Genomic DNA, 22,764 nt, shown 5'->3' with positions numbered 1-22,764 from the left:
TAGAAGGGATGAAAATCGGCCAATTTTTTTTACCATTGATGGTAACGTCAGCCGCTTGAACGACCGAATTTTCGTTTTTTTAAAAGAAAAATCTGCCGTTTTTCTCCCCATCTATGGCCTGCATTAGCGGCTGTCGGCTTGTAGTTCTCCATGGCACTGTGTGGCTTTGGTAGTTCATTGAGTCTTCCTGTCAGTAAGTATGAGGTACGAAGAAGCAGATAGACTGACAGATCTGCAGGAGACCTGCATGGCATCAGTGATCTGCTGATCATTGGTACAATGCTTTACAGCCTCCTACAACAAAAAAAAATTTAAATGTACATTTTTTTTACCTACAAAAAAAGTGAATTTATTATTTTTTGTTGAAAGGTGAACTTATCCTTTAACAAACAGACTTAAAACTTAACATATATTTTCATTCTGCACATGTCTAATGATAAACTTGCATAGTCAGTCCCACATATTTGACTGTCAGTCATTGCTGATTAGACACTTGCTATCTTATCTCTAATAATAATCTGTGCAGCTGTCCCTAGCAGATTGCAACAAAAAATAGCTGAAAGTTTAAAAGCTTTTATAATAAAAAGTATAATAAACTATATGTTCATGCAGGCAGGGCTGGTGCTGGGCTATTTGCTCCCTAGGCAAGACAAGCTACTTGCACCCCTACTAGCACATATCTTCCTCCTAGCGTAAATCCCCCCTCCTAGCACAAATCCCCCTATATCCCTCCTTCTAGCACAACCCCCTCCAAATTACCCTTCTCAGCACAAATCCTTCTCCCCCACCCAAATCCCCCCTACTAGCACAACCCCTCCCAATCCCCCTCCTAGCACAATTTCCCCCCCCCCCCAAAACCCCCTCCTGACACAAATCCTCCCTTGTAGCACAACCCCTCCTCGTCCCCCTCCTAGCACAAATCCCTTTCCAATCATCCCTTCTAGCACAACCCCCTCCCCTAGTACAAATTCACCCAATCCCCTCCCCTAGTACAAATTCACCCAGTCCCCCCTCCTAACAAAAATCTCCCCAAATCCCCCCTTCAAACACAACCCCTCCAATCCACTCTCCTAACACAGATCTCATCAACCCCTTCTCTTAGCACAAATCCCCCCACCAATTCCCCCTCCTAGCACCCCCCCATCCCCCCTCCCCAGCACCAATCCTCTTCCTTCAATCCACCCACTTAGGACAAATTCCCCCAAATCCCTCCTCTAGCTAAAACCTCTCCAAATTACCCTTCCCAATATAAAATCCTCCCACCTTATCCAAATTCCCCCCCCCCTTAGCACAAATCCAGCCCAAACCCTTCCAGTCCCCCCAAACCTCCATCCTTCTCCTAGCACAAATTCCCCACCCCCATAATTTCCATTCCCCACTCTGCACAAATAGTTCTCTTTCTCCCTCCTGCACAAATAGGACACAGGATCGCTCTTGGATCGGGCTGTACACAGTTTGATCACTCCACCCCCTATAACCTCCAATGTCTTCTTTATGGAGGATTGCTCCACTGACAGGAGAGAAGAGCACAGCCCTGCACTTCCCAGCTCTTTCCTGTCATTTCTCCTTTGCATGCTTCACTCATCCAGGCTGCTCTTCCCTTGTCCCAGTGAGTGTGGAGATGGAGGAAGGCACTCAGCGGCCAGGCATAGCGTCTATGGAAAGACCAGCCTGGGGGGCACAACTGAAATCTAGGGGGGCATAGCCCACCCCAGCATCCCCCTATATCCGGCCATGGCGGAGAGTAGAGAAACCAATGGCCATGGCTGTGCCCTAGGTGGCTGCCTATTTCACTTACTCAGGGAGAATGTGCCCCTCCCCTAGGTACGCCCCCCTTTACCTAGGAAAGTCAAAGGAGATGCCCTCCCCTGTCACCATTTTTCTCTTGGTGTCAGGAAAATTCATCAGAGGTGTTGATAGCAGATGAATGCGGCAGCAGCGAGAAATGCGCTGCATTGAGAAAAGTACACACTATAGAGGGATATGCTTTGTTTGATTTTCGTGTCTGATGTTTACTATCATTTTGAGAGACTCGTGAATATTTTTCTATCAAGCTGTCTGTCTGCTTATGTAAATATCAGTTTTATTAACAATGATTGCAATCTACTGAGAAAGCGGAGAAAACAGATATGGGATTATGAGTGTTTACGTATCATTATATTCGAATCTCTGTTAACAACCAATCTGACTTACATAATCTGCACAATAATGATTTCTTATCTGCTCGGTTGTGTTATATCTTTAGAAATGCGTGGCTGAGTCAGTTAAAGCTTTTGGTTAGAACTCTGGATAATGGTCTATTAAGAAGGTACTATGTTAAAGTGAATGTATAGCCCTTACATTTTTCATATACACATGTAAACCATGTTGGCTTAATGTAAGCAGATCAATGTAATGTAACACATCCTATCAATGTGTCATTTATAACTATATACGGAAATAGCTAAGTTTGTTCTGACCCATTGAAAACAATACCAGTGTGTCTGATTATCTCAGCAGTTAAAGTGAGCTCACCCTCCACTCCAGAATTAAAGACTGAAAACTATAAATGCTGCCTGTAAGTACAGGCAAACCAAGCTGCTTTCTATTATGGCTCTCAGAAAACCTTCCTATGGGAAAAACATTAATATTATTTTTACATTGCTACAGAAGCCCCACGTACCTTCATAGTTAAGCCCCACCCACCTATCAGCCTGATTTCTCAATAGGAAATTTCTTTTTATTTCTTTCTGAAGCAGCATTATTGGATATGCACTCACAGGCCACTTTACTAGGTACACCTGTTCAATTGCTAGGTAACACAAATTGCCAATCAGCCAATCACATGGCAGCAACTCAATGCATTTAGGCAAGTAGACGTGGTGAAGACAACTTGCTGAAGTTCAAACTGAGCATCAGAATGGGGAAGAAAGGGAATTTAAGTGAGTTTGAATATGGCATGGTTGTTGGTGCCAGATGTGCTGGTCTGAGTATTTCAAAAACTGCTGATCTACTGGGATTTTCATGCACAACCGTCTCTAGGGTTTACAGAGAATGGACCGAAAAAGAGAAAATATCCAGTGAGTGGCAGTAGTGTGGATGAAAATGCCTTGTTGATGTCAGAAGAGAATGGGCAGACTGGTTTGAGATGATAGAAAGACAACAGTAACTCATGTCAATATGGATCAAAATCTCCGAGGAATATTGAATCTGTGACACGAAGAATTCAAGAATTAACGCAGTTCTAAAGGCAAAACGATGTCCAACCCGGTCCTAGCAAGATGTACCTAATAAAGTGGCAGGTAAGCATATCATTAGTGTAGGCCTCTTATCTACTCAATGGCAGACACTTCTTTGAAAAATACTACTGTATACATTATTTTGAAACTAAATAAAAGGAAACCATGATGTCCCTCCAATGATGGAACTTATGCTGGTCATCTGATATTTGACTGTTTCTTACCATAGATGCCAGGATTGGTAGGAACAGTGTAGTCGTCGCTACATTACTGGTACATTCTGTGAATATAGCAACCAGCAGACACAAGACTAGAGCGATCGCAGCTGGGGGAATACTCTGCAAAGGAGTGAGCTTATCTCCAAGCCAACTCGACAATCCCGATTCCTATATGAGAAGAAAAAATAGGATATTGACCCTTTATTGCAACATAAAGCAGCAAGATAGTAGAGATAGGTGCAGTTTTCGTTTACCATAAGAGTAGCCCATCTGCGTCTCATTCCAAGCATGTTTGACATCCAAGCTAGGTGGATATATTATCTGTAAGTATATTACCTGTGTAGTATGATATCACACAGCCTTTCTTAAAACTCTTAAAGAGAGGTATTTCATGTGTGTTTTAAGGGCAAGTTCATGACTGGAGAAGTGACAGAACAGACTCTGTATTCCAAAGTATTTTTTTCTATGATATATTAACAATTTTTTGTGTGGTATTATGTAACCTTACACTTTAAGGCAAAACTATGTCTTACCTCGCTGCCCTTAGCTAGAGCAAATCCTCCTCCCAGCAGGATGACAATGTTCCAGGGCATCTTCTGGTTTACAGTTTTCCAGTCCAAGAGAGGCGGTGGTACATGTATTTTTAACTTTTTTCCTAGTATTAAATAAAGTAGCAGAAAAGATGGTGAAAATGTATCTTTAGTGTCCTTATTAACAACTAGGAACTAAATAAATATGATGGCCTGTAGTAGTCAAAGTAAAGCTCCAAACAAGTAGCTGAATATGTTCTTTAAGATCAACCTTGTCTGGTTAACAAAAAATACAGATGAAAGGCCCCTACAATAGAAGAGATATTATACTCACCTCTGTGGTGGTCCTTGTCTTTTACCATCTCTCCATTCCAGCCCTCAGCTTTTGTCAGCATCTTTAGCATTCAACACATCCATGAGAAGAGAAAGAATTTTGTTCTTTTAACCATTTGGCATCACTTTTTCTGCTCTAGCATGTCTGTACCCCTGTGCATAAATATGGAGGTACTCAAGTGTCCTGCACAAAGCCCTAAACTCAACTCCATCAAATACCTTTGGGATGAATTGGAACACTGATTGCAAGTCAATTATTCTATTTCATTATCAGCACCTGACCTTGCAAATACTATTTCCAACAGAAACATTTTATAAATCATGCCCAGAGTGGAGGCCATTATAACCACAAAAAGAAGACAATGCAATATTATTGCCCATAATTCTTGAATTTCCCAAAAGCTCATATTGGTGTAATGGTCAGTTTTCCATATACCCAGAGTACGGCCAGTTTATATGTATGGGGAGCTGTACACAGCATTTTGCTTGCCAAAGCGAAGAGGTGGGGGAGAGAAGGCCAGAAGTTACATTGAATGGGCTCAGGCACCCACATGTAGGAGCCCATACTCTACAATGATGCAGCCAGCCCACATATTGCTAAAAATATTCATATCGCATCTCCCATCACTGTTGAGTGATTGCCTTTCTATGTCCATCTTAAGATAAGATAAACCAGCCAAGGTGGAGATTTGATCTTAGGCAACTTGATCCTATACACATTTTTCTCTTAATGTTTTTGGCCATCATTTGTGGACCCACATGTACTTCCAGATTATGGTGATGACCACAGAAATGATTGTGTGTATATACACAGAAATTACATGGCAAGAAATGCAAAGGGTGAATTTCGTCAGGGCTGAATCATTTGCAACCTAAAGGTGTCAGTTATAATCAAATTAAGTAATTTAGTTTCAATAATTTTTATTGAAGTTTTAATAACAAGACATTGTAGGTAAATATGGTTCATTTCGAGATATTGCAGTACAGGATAGTAAACAATATTTTTCCCCACCAATTGCCTGGGGGTAATAATATAGTATGTGGTGATGGCATGAGAGGTATGCTCAGTATTTTCTGAACCGTGTAAGGTTGTAGAAGAGATCTATAGGGGGTGGAGAACAAGGAGTAGGGAAACAGGGGAAGTGGGAAAGGGGAGAGGGAGGGGAAGGGTAAGTGCACCAGTCTAGGCAGATGGGTCAAGGTATTTTATAGTGAATGTATCAGAGTTTTACGGAGCAGTTTGGGTTCTGTAACCATCGAGACCAATGGAGCTTAGATGTGTGATAGGCAGAATTGTTTAGGGCAGATCCTTTTTCCATATCAAATTGGAAGTTAAGGTCTGTTATCAGTGAAGTAAGGGAAGGAGATTTACTAGTGTTCCATAGTTTAGTTATATTTTAGCTGCAAATAATGTGTGGATAATAATGGTACAGGAGTCTTGAGGGAAATCATTGATTGCAATATGGAGGAGTGCTAGAGCAGCGTTTGGGGTTATTGGAGTTTTTGTTAAGGTTGAGAGCATTTGGAAGACGCTGTTCCAGAAGAATTTAAGTGAATTGCATGTCCATAGTGTATGGAGCGTTGATCCTATTTCTCTGCACTGTCTCCAACAGGAGGAGGAATGCTGTGGATAGTACAGTGAGAGTTTAACGGGTGTTAAGTACCATTTATGTAGTATTTTTAGGTACGATTCCCAGTGAGAACTACATCGTGATTCTCTGTAAGTGATGTTGAAGGTTTTTTTTCCCACAAATTTGGAGGTATTGGTTGTAGGAGAATTTTTTCCCAGTTAATTAAGGAGGAGGATTGTAGGGTAAATAGTGAATCTGTTGTTAGTGTGTAAAAGGTAGACATACCTCTACCTGGATATTTTGTTTTGTAAAAGAATTGGTATGCAGTGGTAGGAACGTTCGTAAAATGAGGAATATTTATTGTTCGTAAGCAGTGAGCTATTCTCAGGTAGGTGAAGTATTCGGTCGCGGGTAGATTAAATTTATTGTGGAGAATCTTGAACGATTCCAAATTGTGGTTTGTGTAGAGAGATATGTTGGTTAGGCCGGATTTTTCCCATTGTAATAAATTTATTGAGGGAGTGATGAGGTGTAGTATATTGATTGGGGTAGGTATGTGTTTGGTATTTTCAAATTTAGTAGTTGTGAGGTTGTACCAAGCTTGGAGAGAGGCTTGGATACAAGGGTCTTTAAGTAGCTATTTGATTTGGGGTATTTGCGGTGTGAAGAGTATGTTTCGAGGTATAAGTGGGAGCAGTGGGAGTGTTTCCATGGTAGACCATAATTTTTCTTTTGTTGGGTGCCACCAAAAGTATATTTGGTCAAGAAGAGTCGCATTGTAGTACGATTTTAAGTGTGGAAGGCCTGCTCCTCCTCTGGATGTTGGATGTAATAGTAGATTTGTAGTACATCTGGGTTTTTTAGAGTTCCAGAGGAATTTAGAGAAGACTGTTTGTAGTTTAGAGAAGAAGATATTGGGAATGGGAATAGGGAGAGTGCGGAATATGTATAGAATTTTAGGTAATATGTACATTTTTAGAGTCGCTACTTGTCCCAGTTTTGAGAGTGTTGATGTACGAAGTGTTGCGATTTCTCGTGGAATGGATTCAAGTAGTAATTTATGATTTACAGGGTATAATTGGTCTATTATTGCGGTGAGTTTAATTCCCAAATAGGGTATGTTGTGTTGTTCCCAGAAGAAGGGAAATTGTTTGGCTAGTGATGTTTGGGTTTGGATAGGTGTGTGGAGATTTAAGATGGAGGATTTAGGTTTGTTAAGTTTGTAGTAGGAAACTTCTGAATAATTTTAGAGAATTGAACGAATCGTTTGGAGAGATTTATGTGGGTTGGTTATCAATAGTATGATATTGTCTGGGAATAAACTGATTTTGTGTTGAGGTGGGTAATTCCTGAAAATAATGTGTCATTTCTTAGTTTTGAAGCTAAGGGTTCAATAAGTAGTGTAAATATTATGGGGGATAAGGGGCAACCTTGTCTGGTGCCGTTTGTGATGTCGAAGGGATCTGATAGTGTACCATCTGTTAATACTTTGGCAGAGGGATTGGAGTAGAGGGAAAGGATGGCTGATAAGATCCAATCCATGGTGCTGAATTTTTGTAGGGTTAAACGCATAAACTGCTAGTGTATTCGATCGAATGCTTTCTCCTCGTCTAAGGATAGTAGTATGGAGGGTTGTTTGGTGAATTCTAGGTTATGGAGAAGAGATATGATTCTCCTAGTTGCGTCAGGAGCTTGGCGACCAGAGATGAATCCTACTTGGTCTGGGTGGATTAATGTAGGTAGGTAGAGGAGGAGTCTTTGGGCTATTATTTTAGCATATAGCGTTATGTCTGTGTTGAGTAGTGATATTGGTGTATAATTCGGGACATTTAGAGGATCTTTACCGCGTTTCGGGATAGCCGCAATTATGGATTGTAGCATTTCTTTGGGGAATGAGGCTGTAGAGGCAGCATGGTTAAAGAGCTTGGTCAAATATGGTGAAAGGTCAGGGGCAAATGATTTGGAAAATTTGTTGGTGAAACCAACGTTTCCTGGTGATTTGTTGAGTGGTAAAGCTTTAATGGTTTTTCCTATTTCCGCAGGGGAAATTGGGGTGGAGATAGTAGTGAGTTGGTCTGAAGTGAGTTGGGGTAGTTTGATAGTATCAAGAAATTTTTGTATGGATATGGGTGTTGGTTGGGTAGTGTCATTTTTGAGATTGTATAATTTTTGGTAGTACGTTGCGAAGGCATTTGCTATTTCTTGTGGGTTTGTGAGAGAAGTGTGAGTAGTTGGATGTTTGACTAGAGGGATTTTGGTTTTTAAGCGTCTTTGTTTGATTAGTTTAGTTAGTAGTGAGTTTGCTTTGTTGCCTAAGGAATAGAATTTTGCTTTCATTTTTTGCAGGTTGATATCATATTTATATAGTAGAAGGGCTCTTTATTATTTCTATCTGAGGTGAGGGAGGAAGATGTGTAGGGATTGGGAATATTTTTTGTTTTGGTGTTCTTTTAGTTTAATAGATGCAAAGAGTTGGTCAATTTGTTGGGTTCATTGTTTTGTGATGCGGGAGTTTAATTGTATGAGGATACCTCTCATGTAGGCTTTGTAAGCGCGCCATAGTGTGGAAATAGAAATGTCAGGTGTGTCATTAAGTTCAAAAAACATATTGTGTGCATCTAGTATGTGCTTCTTTTCGTCTGGGTTCTTCAGTAACGATGAATTTAGTCTCCAGATTCGAGGTATCGAGGAGTATTGCTAGTCAAGGGTAATGTTGATTGGAGTGTGATCTGATCATGTTATGGTACCAATAGATGAGGAGGTTATGCGTTGTAGGGTCAATTTGTCTGTGATAAAAAAGTCAGTTCTGGAGTAGGATAGGTGGGATGGAGAGTAGTAGGTGTAATCTCTTTCCGTGCTGTGTTGGCATCGCCAAATGTCATAGAGATCATTGTTATGAAGAAATTGGTTGAAATTCTGTTTGGAAGATCAGAAGTGGGTTGCCAATGATGTTGAAGTCACCGCCTATGAGGAGTCTGCCTTGTTTTTGGGAGGAGATAATTGATTGAAGTCTATTGTAGAATTGTAATTGATTGGAGTTAGGGCCATAGACGTTGACTAGGGTGTGTATAATTTTGTTGAGTTTGCAGATCAGGATATGGTATCGACCTTGAGGATCTATTGTTTCTGAGATATGTTGGAATTGGATAGAGTCTTTTATGGCTGTAATGACACCATTTTTCTTTTTAGGGTTTGTTGCCATGTATATATGGGAGAAATGTTGCAGGTGGAATTTTGGGATTTTGGTTGTTGCGAAGTGTGTTTCCTGTAGAAAACGTACATCAGCATGTAAGGAGCGAGTTTCTTTTAGGAGCAGGGACCTCTTAAAGGGGGAGTTTAGACCACGGACATTAAGAGATGATATTTTAATCATTTGATAAGCTTTTGATTGGAGTTAGTGGGTAGGAGAGTCATTTCTTATCTTGATGAGAAGGTACATGTGTTGTAGTTATAGGTGGTGGTCTTCCATACACAAAGATGTTTTAGAACGATCATTGGATCAGGTGGAGTTTTGCTGGTGATGTCGGAGATGGTAGTTGAACGGTGAAGTGATTCCATTGACTGGTGGTGCAGGAGGGGGGGGGAAGGGTAGAGAGGGTAAAAAAAGACTTGCGAGAAATGCAAGTAACATGAGTAGCGTGAATTGCTACTGTATAACTTGGGGGTTTGAACAAGCATAGACCATAAGAGAGGTCATGCTGAAAAGTATCTTGTAACTTGAAAATGTTCGATTTGGGGCTGTTTGCCAGCAGTTGGTTAAGTAAGGGAGAGAGTGCCCAAGATGGCCGGTGTTTTAGTAGTATGCGGGCTTGTAGAATCAGGACCACTCAGCATCCATTGCTTGCGTGTTGGCAGGAGTGGAGTGTTGAGATTCCGCCGGTATTATGTTCCAGTTTTTTAGGAGATCGATGCCTACTAGATTTTTGATGGTAAGCTTTGTGGGGAAGCCCCATTGATAACCTATCCCATTGATAACCTATCCCATGGTTCCTCAGAGCTTTGGTTATGGTAATGAGCTTTTTTCAGTTGAGGAGTGTGGCTTTGGATAAATCAATTAATAATTTGATATTTGCGTGTGATGGCAGAAGGGGTGGAGGATTTCTGGCTGTTGACATTATTTTCTCTTTTACATGGTAAAAGTGTATACGTGCCAGTACATCTCTGGGAATAGAGGCTGGTAAGAAAGTTGGCTTGGGTATTCTGTGCGCTCGATCTATGGCAAGTTCCATATCGGTGAGTAAGGGAATGAGGATTTTTATGTATTGTTGGAGATATGGAGTCAGGGCATCGTTGGTAATTGATTCAGGTATGCCTCTAAATTTGATGTTATTGCGTCTGGATCGGTCTTCTAAATCAGCTAATTTAAGGTTTATTTGTTCAATATCAGCTTCATGGTCTGCGTGTGCGTCAATCAAGTCATTATGGGCTGTGAACATTTCTCCCATTTTGTTTTCAATATGGCGTATGCGGTGTTCTTGTTGTTGTATCACATTAGAGATTTGGGATAGTGACGCTGTAAGATCAGTGTGGAGTGTTTGACGCAGAGAAAGAAGCATGTTTTTCATAGATATCTCAGTGATAGGTTGATCAGAAGCAGGGAAAGATTCAATTAAAGATGGAGCAGAATTTTGAGGTAGGATTTGTGAGATAAAGAGTTGGTTGTCAGGAGTGGATTCAGTATCAAATCTGGGTCTAGATTTAGCAGGGCTGCTTGTGGTGGGAGACAGGGGAGGAGAGGACTCACCCGGGTCTCCTGGGTACAGTGGTGCTCTTAATCTGGGATCCAGGTGCTGTGCCTCTGTCTCTGTCACAGGCTCTGTGTCCATTCATGCTGAAGTTGGCGCCATCTTAACTGCATGAGGGGACAGCAGGGAAGAAGCTTGTCAGCTTCCCTGGCTGTCCTGGGGCTTTCCTCCTCCTTGGCATGGTAGACGAGGGGTTAATGTATCCTTATGTGTAATTTGAGTCACTCGGATCTCTCCATTGTCGGCGTGTGCCATGTCTCTGCTGACGGATGGGCGGACCTCTGTCTCTCACACGTCCATCCCCCAAGCCGGCCGCCCAAATTAAGTAATTTAAAAGCTCATCAGGACCAATTCCATTCCTCTGTACTGCACCAATATTATGTAAAGGAGCTTGTTCATCAAGAGCTAATATTTTTTTTGTTCGAGAAAGTTAGGTTAAAAAAGCTATCAGCAATGGGTCTTGAAATTTGGATGAATTTTTCATTATTTGGAAATTTGGATGTATCTGAATTTCCGAATACAACAGTACAGTGGATATAAAAAGTCTACACACTCCTGTTAAAATCTCAGGTTTCTATGATGTCAAAAAATTAGATAAAGATAAATCATTTCAGAACTTTTTCAACCTTTAATGTGACCTATAAACTGTACAACTCAATTGAAAAACAAAAATGAAATCTTTTAGGGGGGGCAGTAAACATAAAAAAAACTAAAATAATGTGGTTGCATAAGTGTGCACAACCTCTTATAACTGGGGATGTAGCTGTGTTCAGAATTAAGCAATCACATTCAAAATCAGGAGTCAGTACGCACCTGCCATCATTTAAAGTGCCTCTGATTAACCCCAAATAAAGTTCAGTTGTTCTAGTAGGTCTTTCCTGACATTTTCTTAGTCACATCCTACAGCAAAAGCCATGGTCCGCAGAGAACTTCCAAAGCATCAGAGGGATCTCATTGTTAAAAAGGTATTGGTCAGGAGAAGGGTACAAAAGAATTTTGAACACAGTGAAGACAGTCATCATCAAGTGTAGAAAATATGGCGCAACAGTGACATTACCAAGAACTGGACGTCCCTCCAAAATTGGTGAAAAGACGAGAAGAAAACTAGTATGGGAGGCTGCTAAGAGGCCTACAGAAACATTAAAGGATCTGAAGGAATATCAGGCAAGTACTGCCTGTGTGGTACATGTGACAACAATCTCCCGTACTCTTCGTATGGCTGGGCTATGGGGTAGAGTGGCAAGACAGAAGCCTTTTCTTACGAAGAAAAACATCCAAGCCCGGCTAAATTTTGCAAAAACACATCTGAATTCTCCTAAAGGCATGTGGGAAAATGTGTTATGGTCTGATGAAACCAAGGTTGAACTTTTTGGCCATAATTCCAAAAGATATGTTTGGTGCAACAACACTGCACATCACCAAAAGGACACCATACCCACAGTGAAGCATGGTGGTGGCAACATCATGCTTTGGGGCTGTTTTTTTTCAGCTGGAACTGGGGCTTTAGTCAAGGTAGAGGGAATTATGAACAGTTCCAAATACCAGTCAATATTGGCACAAAACCTTCAGGCTTCTGCTAAAAAGCTGAACATGAAGAGGAACTTCATCTTTCAGCATGACAGAGACCAAAAGCATACATCCAAATCAAAAAAGGAATGGCTTCACCAGAAGACGATTAAAGTTTTGGAATGGCCCAGCCAGAGCCCAGACCTGAATCCAAAAATTCGAAAATCTGTGGGGTGACCTGAAGAGGGCTGTGCACAGGAGATGCCCTCACAATCTGACAGATTTGAAGTGTTATTGCATGGAAGAGTGGGCAAATATTGCCAAGTCAGGAACTGCCATGCTGATAGACTCATACCTAAAAAGACGGAGAGCTGGAATAAAATCAAAAGACGCTTCAACAAAGTATTAGTTTAAGGGTGTGCACAATTATGCAACCATATCATTTTAGCTTTTTTATTTTTACTTCCCTCCACCTAAAAGATTTTGTTTGTTGTTCAACTGAGTTGTTTAGTTTATAGGTTACATTAAAGGTGGAAAAAGTTCTGAAATTATTTATCTTTGTCTCATTTTTTACATCACAGAAACCTGACATTTTAACAGGGGTGTATAGACTTTTTATATCCACTGTAGCTAATTTCTATGAATCTGAATTAAACATTATTTAAATTCATTTGTTTCATTTGATTTTCGAATGAAACAAATGATTCTAATGAATTTGATAATAGCTGGTTATAAAGGAGTGAGGCAGCCTCCCAGCTGCTGTGTCCTCTCTGCTGCTGCATCCTTAACAGGCATGACTTATCTGCTGTCAGCGGGATTCCCGCTGACAGCAGAATATGAACAAACCAGAAGAGTCATGGTTGTTAAGGATGCGGTAGCCAGAAGGCCACCCCGCTACTTAACAGCCAGCAATTTCTCCCAATGAATTTTGCCTGGATTTGATATTTTCAGTTCGAATTACATTCGAATACTTCAAATCCATTCATTTTCGAATCCGATCGAAAACTAATAAAACTAATTTTGTTACAAATGCAATGAAACGAAATGAATAACTTAACAAAACAAATGTTTTTGTTCTCCACATGTCTGCTTGCAATCTTGTGCCTGAAATTGCATAAAAAAACTAAAAACAAAATTGAAGATTTCTAGCATCTAGGCTCATTTGCTCTATGCTCTATTAAGGGGACCTGAAATGCCTTTTTAATGTTGTTTTATAGTTACTGTTTAAACATAAAGCCAAAAAAAAATTAAAGGAAAAAGAAAATAAAAAGAAGACAATGAATGCAATTAAAAAATTGCAAGTTTACCTGTCTGCTCTGTGTCTGGGTCCTGGGCTTTACAGGATGGAAATTCAGATGGAAAAAGGAACAACATAAGTGCTACAAATACAGCAACCGTGGCATCTGTGACATACCTACAAAACAGATATAAACAAATTATAGTCAAACTTTCTCAAATATAGTTACAAGAGATCAGACCAAGATGGTAATTAACTGTTTAAAGCAGGCCTTTGTGGCAAGTAAAATGTTGCATAGAATTAAGGCAGGTCATAATTATAACCTGCCTTTTTTATCATATGAAAGTGTCAGTGCTTTTATGAAGGCCATTATGTCTTCTAAAGTGAACCATCTCCATCCACAGATGCCTACTGTTGACCTGTTGTGAGTCAAGATATGAAAAAGTTAGAGGTATCTCTAATGGATGCCAACATCCCTAAAATAGAAAGTTGTATTGGAGTGAAACCCCCCTAGTTGGGACTTTAAAGGCATCGAAAAAGTAAGTAAAAGTTACAACAATCTTTGTTGTGAATCAAGAGACAATGTAGAAAGTCATGGCTGGTCATAGAGATTTCACAATTTATTCAGCTGATTAAAATTCTTATCCTGTTCATCAAAGAATAGGCAATGGTACTACTTTGTAAAGAAACCTGTACTGAGAGATATATAATAATAAAATAAAAATAAATACTATATCTTTATTGATTTTTAAAAGTACAAATCCATTTCTTACCAACTTCATACAAAACAAAACTCTTTACTTAGTTTCTTCCCCTATCCCCCCCCCCCCCCCCACTTGTCTCATTGTCCATTGGACCCGTGGGTTTTCCTATTTTATAAAAAGGAGCTTTTGGCGAAGCAATATAAAAATATGATATTGTTCCATCTCTTAAATGCGGCCAAAAGCCTTATTCCTAAATATTGGCAAACAGCAGAACCCCCAAAAATAAAAGACTGAATGAACAGAGTTGAGTATATACATAGGATGGAAGAATTATACCATATTGTTGAGGACAAAATGGAAAAATTTAAGAAGGTCTGGGAAGGATGGTATCTTTTCAAAAAAACAAAAAGATTTTTAGAAGTGGTCAGAGTATAGGGGAATAAATGTAAAGGAAAATAAATAAGAACCTGGAAAAGATAGAAAAGAAAGAGGAAAAACAAAGTGGGGTATTGGTAAGATAAATTAAGAAAACGAATTAGAAGTAAATGGAAGAACTTGAAATACGAGAAATATAGTATTTAAGTAACCACTTCTGATCTCTCCAAAAATGCAGTTGCCTGGCTGACATGCTGACAAAACTTCTCAGTCACCTCACTGGAACAAATATGTAGGTCAGGTCCTCTGGTTTACTCTGACGTCTCTTAATAAATACTTACTCCAAATCAATACTTCAGAAAGCAATAAAGACAAAGAACCAGTAGAAAAGCCGAGCAACAAGCATTTTCAGATGAGGGTTTGCAGTGGCAACCTTCATATTTCTCTCTTCTCTTTACAGCTTATTTCTATCAACAGTGAAGCAGATATTTATAGCTACTGTATCTACTTTAGATCTCATAACATATACACCTGTTACTGTTTATGATCCTAAAGAATATTCGAAGAAGCACTATTACTGGATAGAAGGGTGGTCAAGTGGTTATTACTCTTGCCCAGGGGCAGACTGACCATTTGGAAACTCGGGCACTGCCCAAGGGCCCGGGGTCAGTAGGGGGCCCCATGAGATGCCCCTGGTACCTTTTTCATAGGATTTTTGAGTTTGGGCAAGGACACAGGGGCCCCATGATCCCCTATTGCCCAGGGACCCCATGAGTTGTCAGTCCGCCCCTGCTCTTGCCCTATAGCTCTGGATTTATGAATCTATGGATGCTCTATGCGTGGAGTTTAAATGTTCTCCTAATTTTTGAACAGGTGTGTCTGGCTTCTGCTCACAATCCAAAAATATACGGTTAGGTTAACTAGCCTCTAAATTGGCCATAGTGTATATATGAGGGAATAGAAAATATTGAAATGTGAGCTTTGTAGAAAGACAGGAATTGATCTGAATAGATGAATGTGCCCTAGAGAGTGCTGTTTTATATGTGGAGTTATATAAATACCATAAATAATGAAATATTGTGAAGATTGGAATACAACTTGACTTCACTGGACATTACAATAAAAATCATCTACAAGAATACAATTTACATGGTATTGGAAAGTAGAAAACATATTTCCTGCTGGCATTAAAAAAAGTATATTTGGGATTTTTTATGAAAGCAGCAAAAGCTAATAGTCAAGAGTCTCTAGACACAAATTTATATTTTTAACAGTTTTCTATCAACTTACTCTTTTCCGTCTTTGTTAAAGCTGATAGTTGCCCATCCTGGCATGAAGCCTGGATCTCTAGTGAACCATAAAATAACCAACAAGGTGAAAAGAACCAAGACACAGATTTCTGCAAATGTCATGGAGCCCAGTTTCTTGTGCTCTTCAAAGATGACTTGGTATGCTCTCTTTTCTTTTGCCTTTTGTTCTGGTTTTCCGCCACAACCAAAATTCTTCTTAAATCTGCGGAAGACATGCAGACAACAGCTGATAAATCATCTTTTTCTAGAGGATAAGTGTACTTTTATGATATTAACAAAAAGAGTCTATGTTATTCATTATACTTATTTGATACATTGAAGGGAGTTTACTGTCCCAACATCATAAGTTTTATAGCCCTAAAATTCTCTACACGCAACAGAGGAATTCAGCAGCATGAAAGGTACAAGACATTCTGTACTGTTACTCAGTGAAAAAGGGCATCCTCTGCTTCATTGTCATCCTTTTCATGAGATAAAAGGTGTGTACAGTTTTATCAACTATCAGCAAACAGTTCTGAACTGACATGCATTTGAGAATACAGCTTACGTTCCCACTGGACATCAAGGGTCAGCAATGGAAAGTAAAAGGATGAAAGTTTTTGTTTGGAAAGTTGCTTGATTTTTCATGATTTACATGAACCAATGCTGTAAATATGTACTTATATGACCATAACTTTTTTATTTTTAATATTGATGGAGACTTTGCTGGGGTTTTTTTTTGTGAAGATCTGGTAGATCTATTTTTACTTCCTGTTCTGCAAATCAGAAACACAGTTAGAAGTAAAAATGTTTTATTTATCAGTAGTGTAGGTGAAGGATAGAATCCCTGTCAGAGTGTTATTGTTGTACGTGTCTCTGTTGCAGATTTTCTCTCACTTCCTGTATGGTAAAACCATTGTCAGTGGGAAATCCTTCTAACAGACCCTGGACAGCAGTAGTAATCTAACAGATGTTCCAACTCTTTCCCCCTTCTATCTAAAACTAACTTAAAATGTTTTGGCTGGACATAAACTATGAGAAATATTGTATACTTAAAGCAGAACTCCACACTGCATGGGAATACTGCTCACTTTGTCTAGGTGTTTAGGGAAGAGCTATACTTACTATGTCCTCCGCTCCTCCAGAAAAACTGCGCTCCCCCATGTCCAGCGGTGGACTGTTCCTGCCGTCCTCACGCCCAGAGCTGGTCTATGGGCATGATGACGTCAGGAGCAGTCTATTCATAAGAGCGCTAGCATGCAGGCGGGCAGAAGCGGCAGGGACGATAAGTATATCTTCACTGTTATCACCCCTAGACAAAAACAAGCAGTTAGCCCATGCAGTGTGGGCACAGCCCCGCTGCATGGTTCAAAAATATGTTTGCCCGGATTTCTGCTTTAATATAGTGCATATGTAGGTCACAAGCAGTAAACTGCAGCTATTTATACAGGTAGTTAATTTTACAATAAACTGGCCTTTGACGTATTAAATATAGATGCCGTTATAGACTTACTTGGTTCCCAGAAACATAATCTGTAGCCAGATCCAGGCGAGAGCAAGTAACAATAACATTGTAGGGAAGGCAAATCCAAACCATGAAGCAAAATTGATTACATTATTGTTTCCAGGGAACAATCTGCAAGAAAAGGTCTGTTTATCACTAAAACAATGGCAATCTATAAAGTAGTGTATAAGTGCTGGTTCAGAAATTATTACATCCTTCAATATAAATGATGACATTAGGAACATTTCCATATGTATTCTTTTTAACTACTAAAGCAGTGTTTTGAATGCTAACTGATTGTAATCAGAGTTACTAATCCTGCCTGTGAAGGGGGCACATATACAAAGGGAAAAGTGTTTAAAATTGCTGGCAAATAAAGCAGACCTCTCCAATTTTGGGGTGACCCCTGTTTTGTGGGACCTTTGGAGGGGTCTGTGTGCTGTTATTTTTTTTTCTTTTTTAATGTCCTTTTTGCTGCAGCCCATCCTATTACAAGAATATAAAAAAAATTACATAGTGCCCCCCCTCCCCCAAATGTATATCAGACCCTCTGGTACCTCACACGCAAAACAAACCAAAAAATACGTGAGATTCTCTGTAAAATCCATCCCAGGCTCTTAATCTAAGTATGCAGCTTGGCCAATACCAGGCCACATACCCTCAACATGGGGGGTTGCCAATGTTGATAAGGCCTCTTCCCCTTAAAGCTGGCCAATGGTTGTAGAGGTCTGCAAGTGGTGGTGGGGGGCTTGTTAAAATCTGAAATAAGGGAGGTCTCAGATACCACCCCCTACATTAATGATTAAGGGGTACATAGCCCTACTCATTACAAAAAAAAAAGATGTAACTTAGAAGTAAAGACACCCAAAGTTTGACAAGTCCTTTGTTAAAAAATGTAACTAAAAAAAAGTAAATTTATCATAAATTTATCATCATGATGGCCCTAAAAACAAAAACCAAAACCCTAACAACCCGGCGCACACAACCAATTTTGCCAGTACCATTAGCCGAATGACCGCTCCTGAGGAAGGGGGGGAGATAGAGGTAACATCATCTCTTTTTAATTAGTTGAGATGAAAGAAAAATCAATTAATATGAAACAAAAGAATGTACAGTGCCTTGTAAAAGTATTCATACTCCCTGAAATTTTCCAATTTTGTCATGTTACAACCAAAAACGTAAATGTATTTTATTGGGATTTTATGTGATAGACCAACACAAAGTGGCACATAATTGTGAAGTGGAAGGAAAATGACAAATGGTTTTCAAAATGTTTTACAAATAAATATCTGAAAAGTGTGGCATGCATTTGTATTCAGCCCCCCTGATTCAATACTTTGTAGAATCACTTTTCGCTGCAATTACGGATGGAAGTCTTTTTGGGGATGTCTCTACCAGCTTTGCACATCTAGAGAGTGAATTTTTTGCCCATTCTTCGAAAAATAGTTCAAACTCTGTCAGATTGGATGGAGAGCGTCTGTGAACAGCAATTTTCAAGTCTTGCCACAATTTTTCAATTGGATTTAGGTCTGGACTTTGACTGGGCCATTCTAACACATGAATATGCTTTGATTTAAACCATTCAATTGTAGCTCTGGCTGTATGTTTTGAGTTGCGGTCCTGCTGTAAGGTGAAGCTCTGCCCCAGTCTCAAGTCTTTTGCAGACTCTAAGAGGTTTTCTTCTAAGATTGCCCTGTATTTGGCTCCATCCATCTTCCCATCCACTCTGACCAGCTTCCCTGTTTCTGCTGAAGAAAAGCATCCCCACAACATGATGCTGCCACCACCATGTTTCATAGTGGGGATATTGTGTTCAGGGTGATGTGCAGTGTTTAGTTTTCTGCCACACATAGTGTTTTGCTTTTTAGTCCAAAAAGTTCAATTTTGGTCTCATCTGACAAGAGCACCTTCTTCCACATGTTTGCTGTGTCCCCCACATGGCTTCTCGTAAACTGCAAATGGGACTTCTTATGGCTTTCTTTCAACAATGGCTTTCTTCTTGCCACTCTTCTATAAAGGCCATGAATGCTATGAATACTTTTTCAAGGCACTGTACATGCAGTATATTGAAACCTATACAAACATGTCAGAATGCACTAATTTTAACACACATTAGTGAGTACTATGTTCCTGCACTTACTGTATAGGGATGACATAATAGGTTGAATGTACAGTCAGGTCCATAAATATTGGGACATCGACACAATTCTAACATTTTTGGCTCTATACACCACCACAATGGATTTGAAATAAAACGAACAAGATGTGCTTTAACTGCAGACTGTCAGCTTTAATTTGAGGGTATTTACCTCCAAATCAGGTGAACGGTGCAGGAATTACAACAGTTTGCATATCTGCCTCCCACTTGTTAAGGAACCAAAAGTAATGGGACAGAATAATAATCATAAATCAAACTTTCACTTTTTAATACTTGGTTGCAAATCCATTGCAGTCAATTACAGCCTGAAGTCTGGAACGCATAGACATCACCAGATGCTGGGTTTCATCCCTGGTGATGCTCTGCCAGGCCTCTACTGCAACTGTCTTCAGTTCCTGCTTGTTCTTGGGGCATTTTCCCTTCAGTTTTGTCTTCAGCAAGTGAAATGCATGCTCAATCGGATTCAGGTCAGGTGATTGACTTGGCCATTGCATAGCATTCCACTTCTTTCCCTTAAAAAACTCTTTGGTTGCTTTTGCAGTCTGCTTTGGGTCATTGTCCATCTGCACTGTGAAGCGGCGTCCAATGAGTTCTGAAGCATTTGGCTGAGTATGAGCAGATAATATTGCCTGAAACACTTCAGAATTCATCCGGCTGCTTTTGTCAGCAGTCACATCATCAATAAATACAAGAGAAGCAGCTCCATTGGCAGCCATACATGCCCACGCCATGACACTACCACCACCATGCTTCACTGATGAGGTGGTATGCTTAGGATCATGAGCAGTTCCTTTCCTTCTCCATACTCTTCTCTTCCCATCACTCTGGTACAAGTTGATCTTGGTCTCATCTGTCCATAGGATGTTGTTCCAGAACTGTGAAGGCTTTTTTACATGTCGTTTGGCAAACTCTAATCTGGCCTTCCTCTTTTTGAGGCTCACCAATGGTTTCCATCTTGTGGTGAACCCTCTGTATTTACTCTGGTTAAGTCTTCTCTTGATTGTTGACTTTGACACACATACACCTACCTCCTGGAGAGTGTTCTTGATCTGGCCAACTGTTGTGAAGGGTGTTTTCTTCACCAGGGAAAGAATTCTTCAGTCATCCACCACAGTTGTTTTCCGTGGTCTCTGATTCTTTTGGTCTTTCTGAGCTCACTGGTGTATTCCTTCTTTTTAAGAATGTTCCAAACAGTTGTTTTGGCCACGCCTAATGTTTTTGCTATCTCTCTGATGGGTTTGTTTTGTTTTTTCAGCCTAATGATGGCTTGCTTCACTGATAGTGACAGCTCTTTGGATCTCATCTTGAGAGTTGACAGCAACAGATTCCAAATGCAAATAGCACACTTAAAATGAACTCTGGACCTTTTATCTGCTCATTGTAATTGGGATAATGAAGGAATAACACACACCTGGCCATGGAACAGCTGAGAAGCCAATTGTCCCATTACTTTTGGCCCCCTAACAAGTGGGAGGCACATATGAAAACTGTTGTAATTCCTACACCGTTCACCTGATTTGGATGTAAATACCCTCAAATTAAAGCCGACAGTCTGCAGTTAAAGCAAATCTTGTTCGTTTCATTTCAAATCCATTGTGGTGGTGTATAGAGCCAAAAATTTTAGAATTGTGTCGATGTCCCAATATTTATGGACCTGACTGTACTTTTTAACTAAAGGAACATAAATGTTAATAAGAAACTATAATATAGGTTAATGTAGTAAATGTTATAAAGGTAACCATACATTTTTAAATGGTATAGTAATAACAAAAAAATGGTCATTTTTTTGGGTCAGTTCCTGATAAGCATGTGGCATTAATATAGAAGCAAATGTATTTCAATGCATTAGAGTGTATATATTTCTTCTCAGTTAATATTCCATATGCCAAGTGCACTTTGTGAACCTACATTACAAGTCTTTTAAAAGAGTACAACCTACTGATCCATCTGTCCTTTCATGACCAGATTGGGTGTGGTTCCCGTTAGTGTTGCAATGCCCCCAATGCTGGCAGAATAACATACACAAAGACTCATTCCTTTGCACAACTTCAGGTGCTTCTGTTTTCTGCTATCTTGATGTTCCTGCCTTGTTTTTTCATCTTCTAAATCCATCTCAACTGCTGTGACACCTGAAGAATAAAACACACCTTATAGAAGAATTCCAATTTCCTTGAAAAAAATCAAATTGTTACTCAAGCCGTTTTTTAATTGAATGTTATTAAAAATTACCTTTTAGTCTGTAATTTTCTAAAACTGTTTAAATAGTCAATACAGCATGACAACCTGTGGGGGGGGGGGGGGGTCTATACACTATTGGAGTATAGAATGCTCCCAGAAATGTAATTTCCTGTTTTTGTATTTTTCTGATTTTCTCTGCAGACTAATTTCATTTTTGATTAAATATTTGCTAAGGGTTAACTAATTCTAAGACCTTGTTCTCACAAGCATACATAACTGTACCCCCCTGGAGGGCTGTGTTTATGTTTACCCACACTGGGATGTACAGGTGTTTTGTGGATCACCATGCAGGCAGTCCCACTGCTATCAATTGGGCCACAGCAGCTGCATGGACACAGCTGCTGCTCCCAATGTGACATTTGTGCAGGTACATCTGGGGCCATGCACCCATACCTGCAAGGATTGGATTGGGTGCATGGCCCCAGATGGTTCCCAATGCAGGATTGGATACCTGCATTGGGAACAGTGACTATGTCTGCACAGCTGCTCCATCCCATTTGACAGTAATGGGACTACTTGCATGGGAATGCACAGAACACTTGTGCAGCCCTCTGTGGGTAAACATGGTCTCCATAGTTGCCAACATTTTGAAAATTTAACCACTTTAATTAGGGGTGGGGCATTCATATGTTATGGGTGTGGTCGCAGCCATGGCAAAAGGATAGCATGGCTTAAAGAGGGTGTGGTTAGAGTCTGGGATGACTTACATAGTGCAGAATGTGGTAATGTTAAATAGGGAATGTACAGTGTAGAACAAGGGAGGATGAAGATGTGTGTGTAGGATATGAGTGACTGGATGGAGGTGTGTGTGTGTGCAGGATGGAAATGACTTTGTGTGTGCAGGATAGAAAGGATTGTGTGTGTGTAGGATAGAGATGACAGGATAGAGGTGTGTGTGTGATTGGTTGACAGGTTGGAGATGACTGTGTGTGTGTAGGATAGAGATGACCGGATGGAGGAGTGTGTAGGATGGTGACTCTATGGACGTGTGTGTAGGATGGAGATGACTGGATGGACTTGTGTGCAGGATGGAGATGACTGGATGGAGGTGTGTGTAGGATGGAGATGACTGGGGTCTCTCAGGTGGGGATGGCTGTCGAATGGCTGCTGCTCGCTCTTACCCCCCCCCTCCTGGGGA

General features: G+C 40.1%; 1 protein-coding gene across 1 annotated transcript in view; it reads right to left on the bottom strand.

Moving 5' to 3' along the window:
* Positions 1-22,764, bottom strand: part of LOC149457442 (solute carrier family 13 member 2-like) — a 73,026-nt gene that overhangs the window by 11,232 nt on the left and 39,030 nt on the right. Inside the window, exons 5-10 of the mRNA XM_089683810.1 lie at positions 21,328-21,517; positions 17,240-17,362; positions 15,728-15,949; positions 13,429-13,535; positions 3,970-4,091; positions 3,443-3,604 (exon numbers count right to left, since the gene is read on the bottom strand). Coding sequence (XP_089539936.1) covers positions 3,443-3,604; positions 3,970-4,091; positions 13,429-13,535; positions 15,728-15,949; positions 17,240-17,362; positions 21,328-21,517 — 926 coding nt within the window. The remainder of the gene's footprint in view (positions 1-3,442; positions 3,605-3,969; positions 4,092-13,428; positions 13,536-15,727; positions 15,950-17,239; positions 17,363-21,327; positions 21,518-22,764) is intronic.

The sequence above is a fragment of the Staurois parvus genome, unplaced genomic scaffold, assembly GCF_062004578.1.
Source record: "Staurois parvus isolate SC_StPar_1 unplaced genomic scaffold, SC_StPar_1.0 ptg000321l, whole genome shotgun sequence".
In the NCBI taxonomy this organism is placed as follows: domain Eukaryota; kingdom Metazoa; phylum Chordata; class Amphibia; order Anura; family Ranidae; genus Staurois; species Staurois parvus.
The sequence above is the reverse complement of the archived record's forward strand: the minus strand, read 5'-3'. Positions and strand labels throughout refer to the sequence as shown.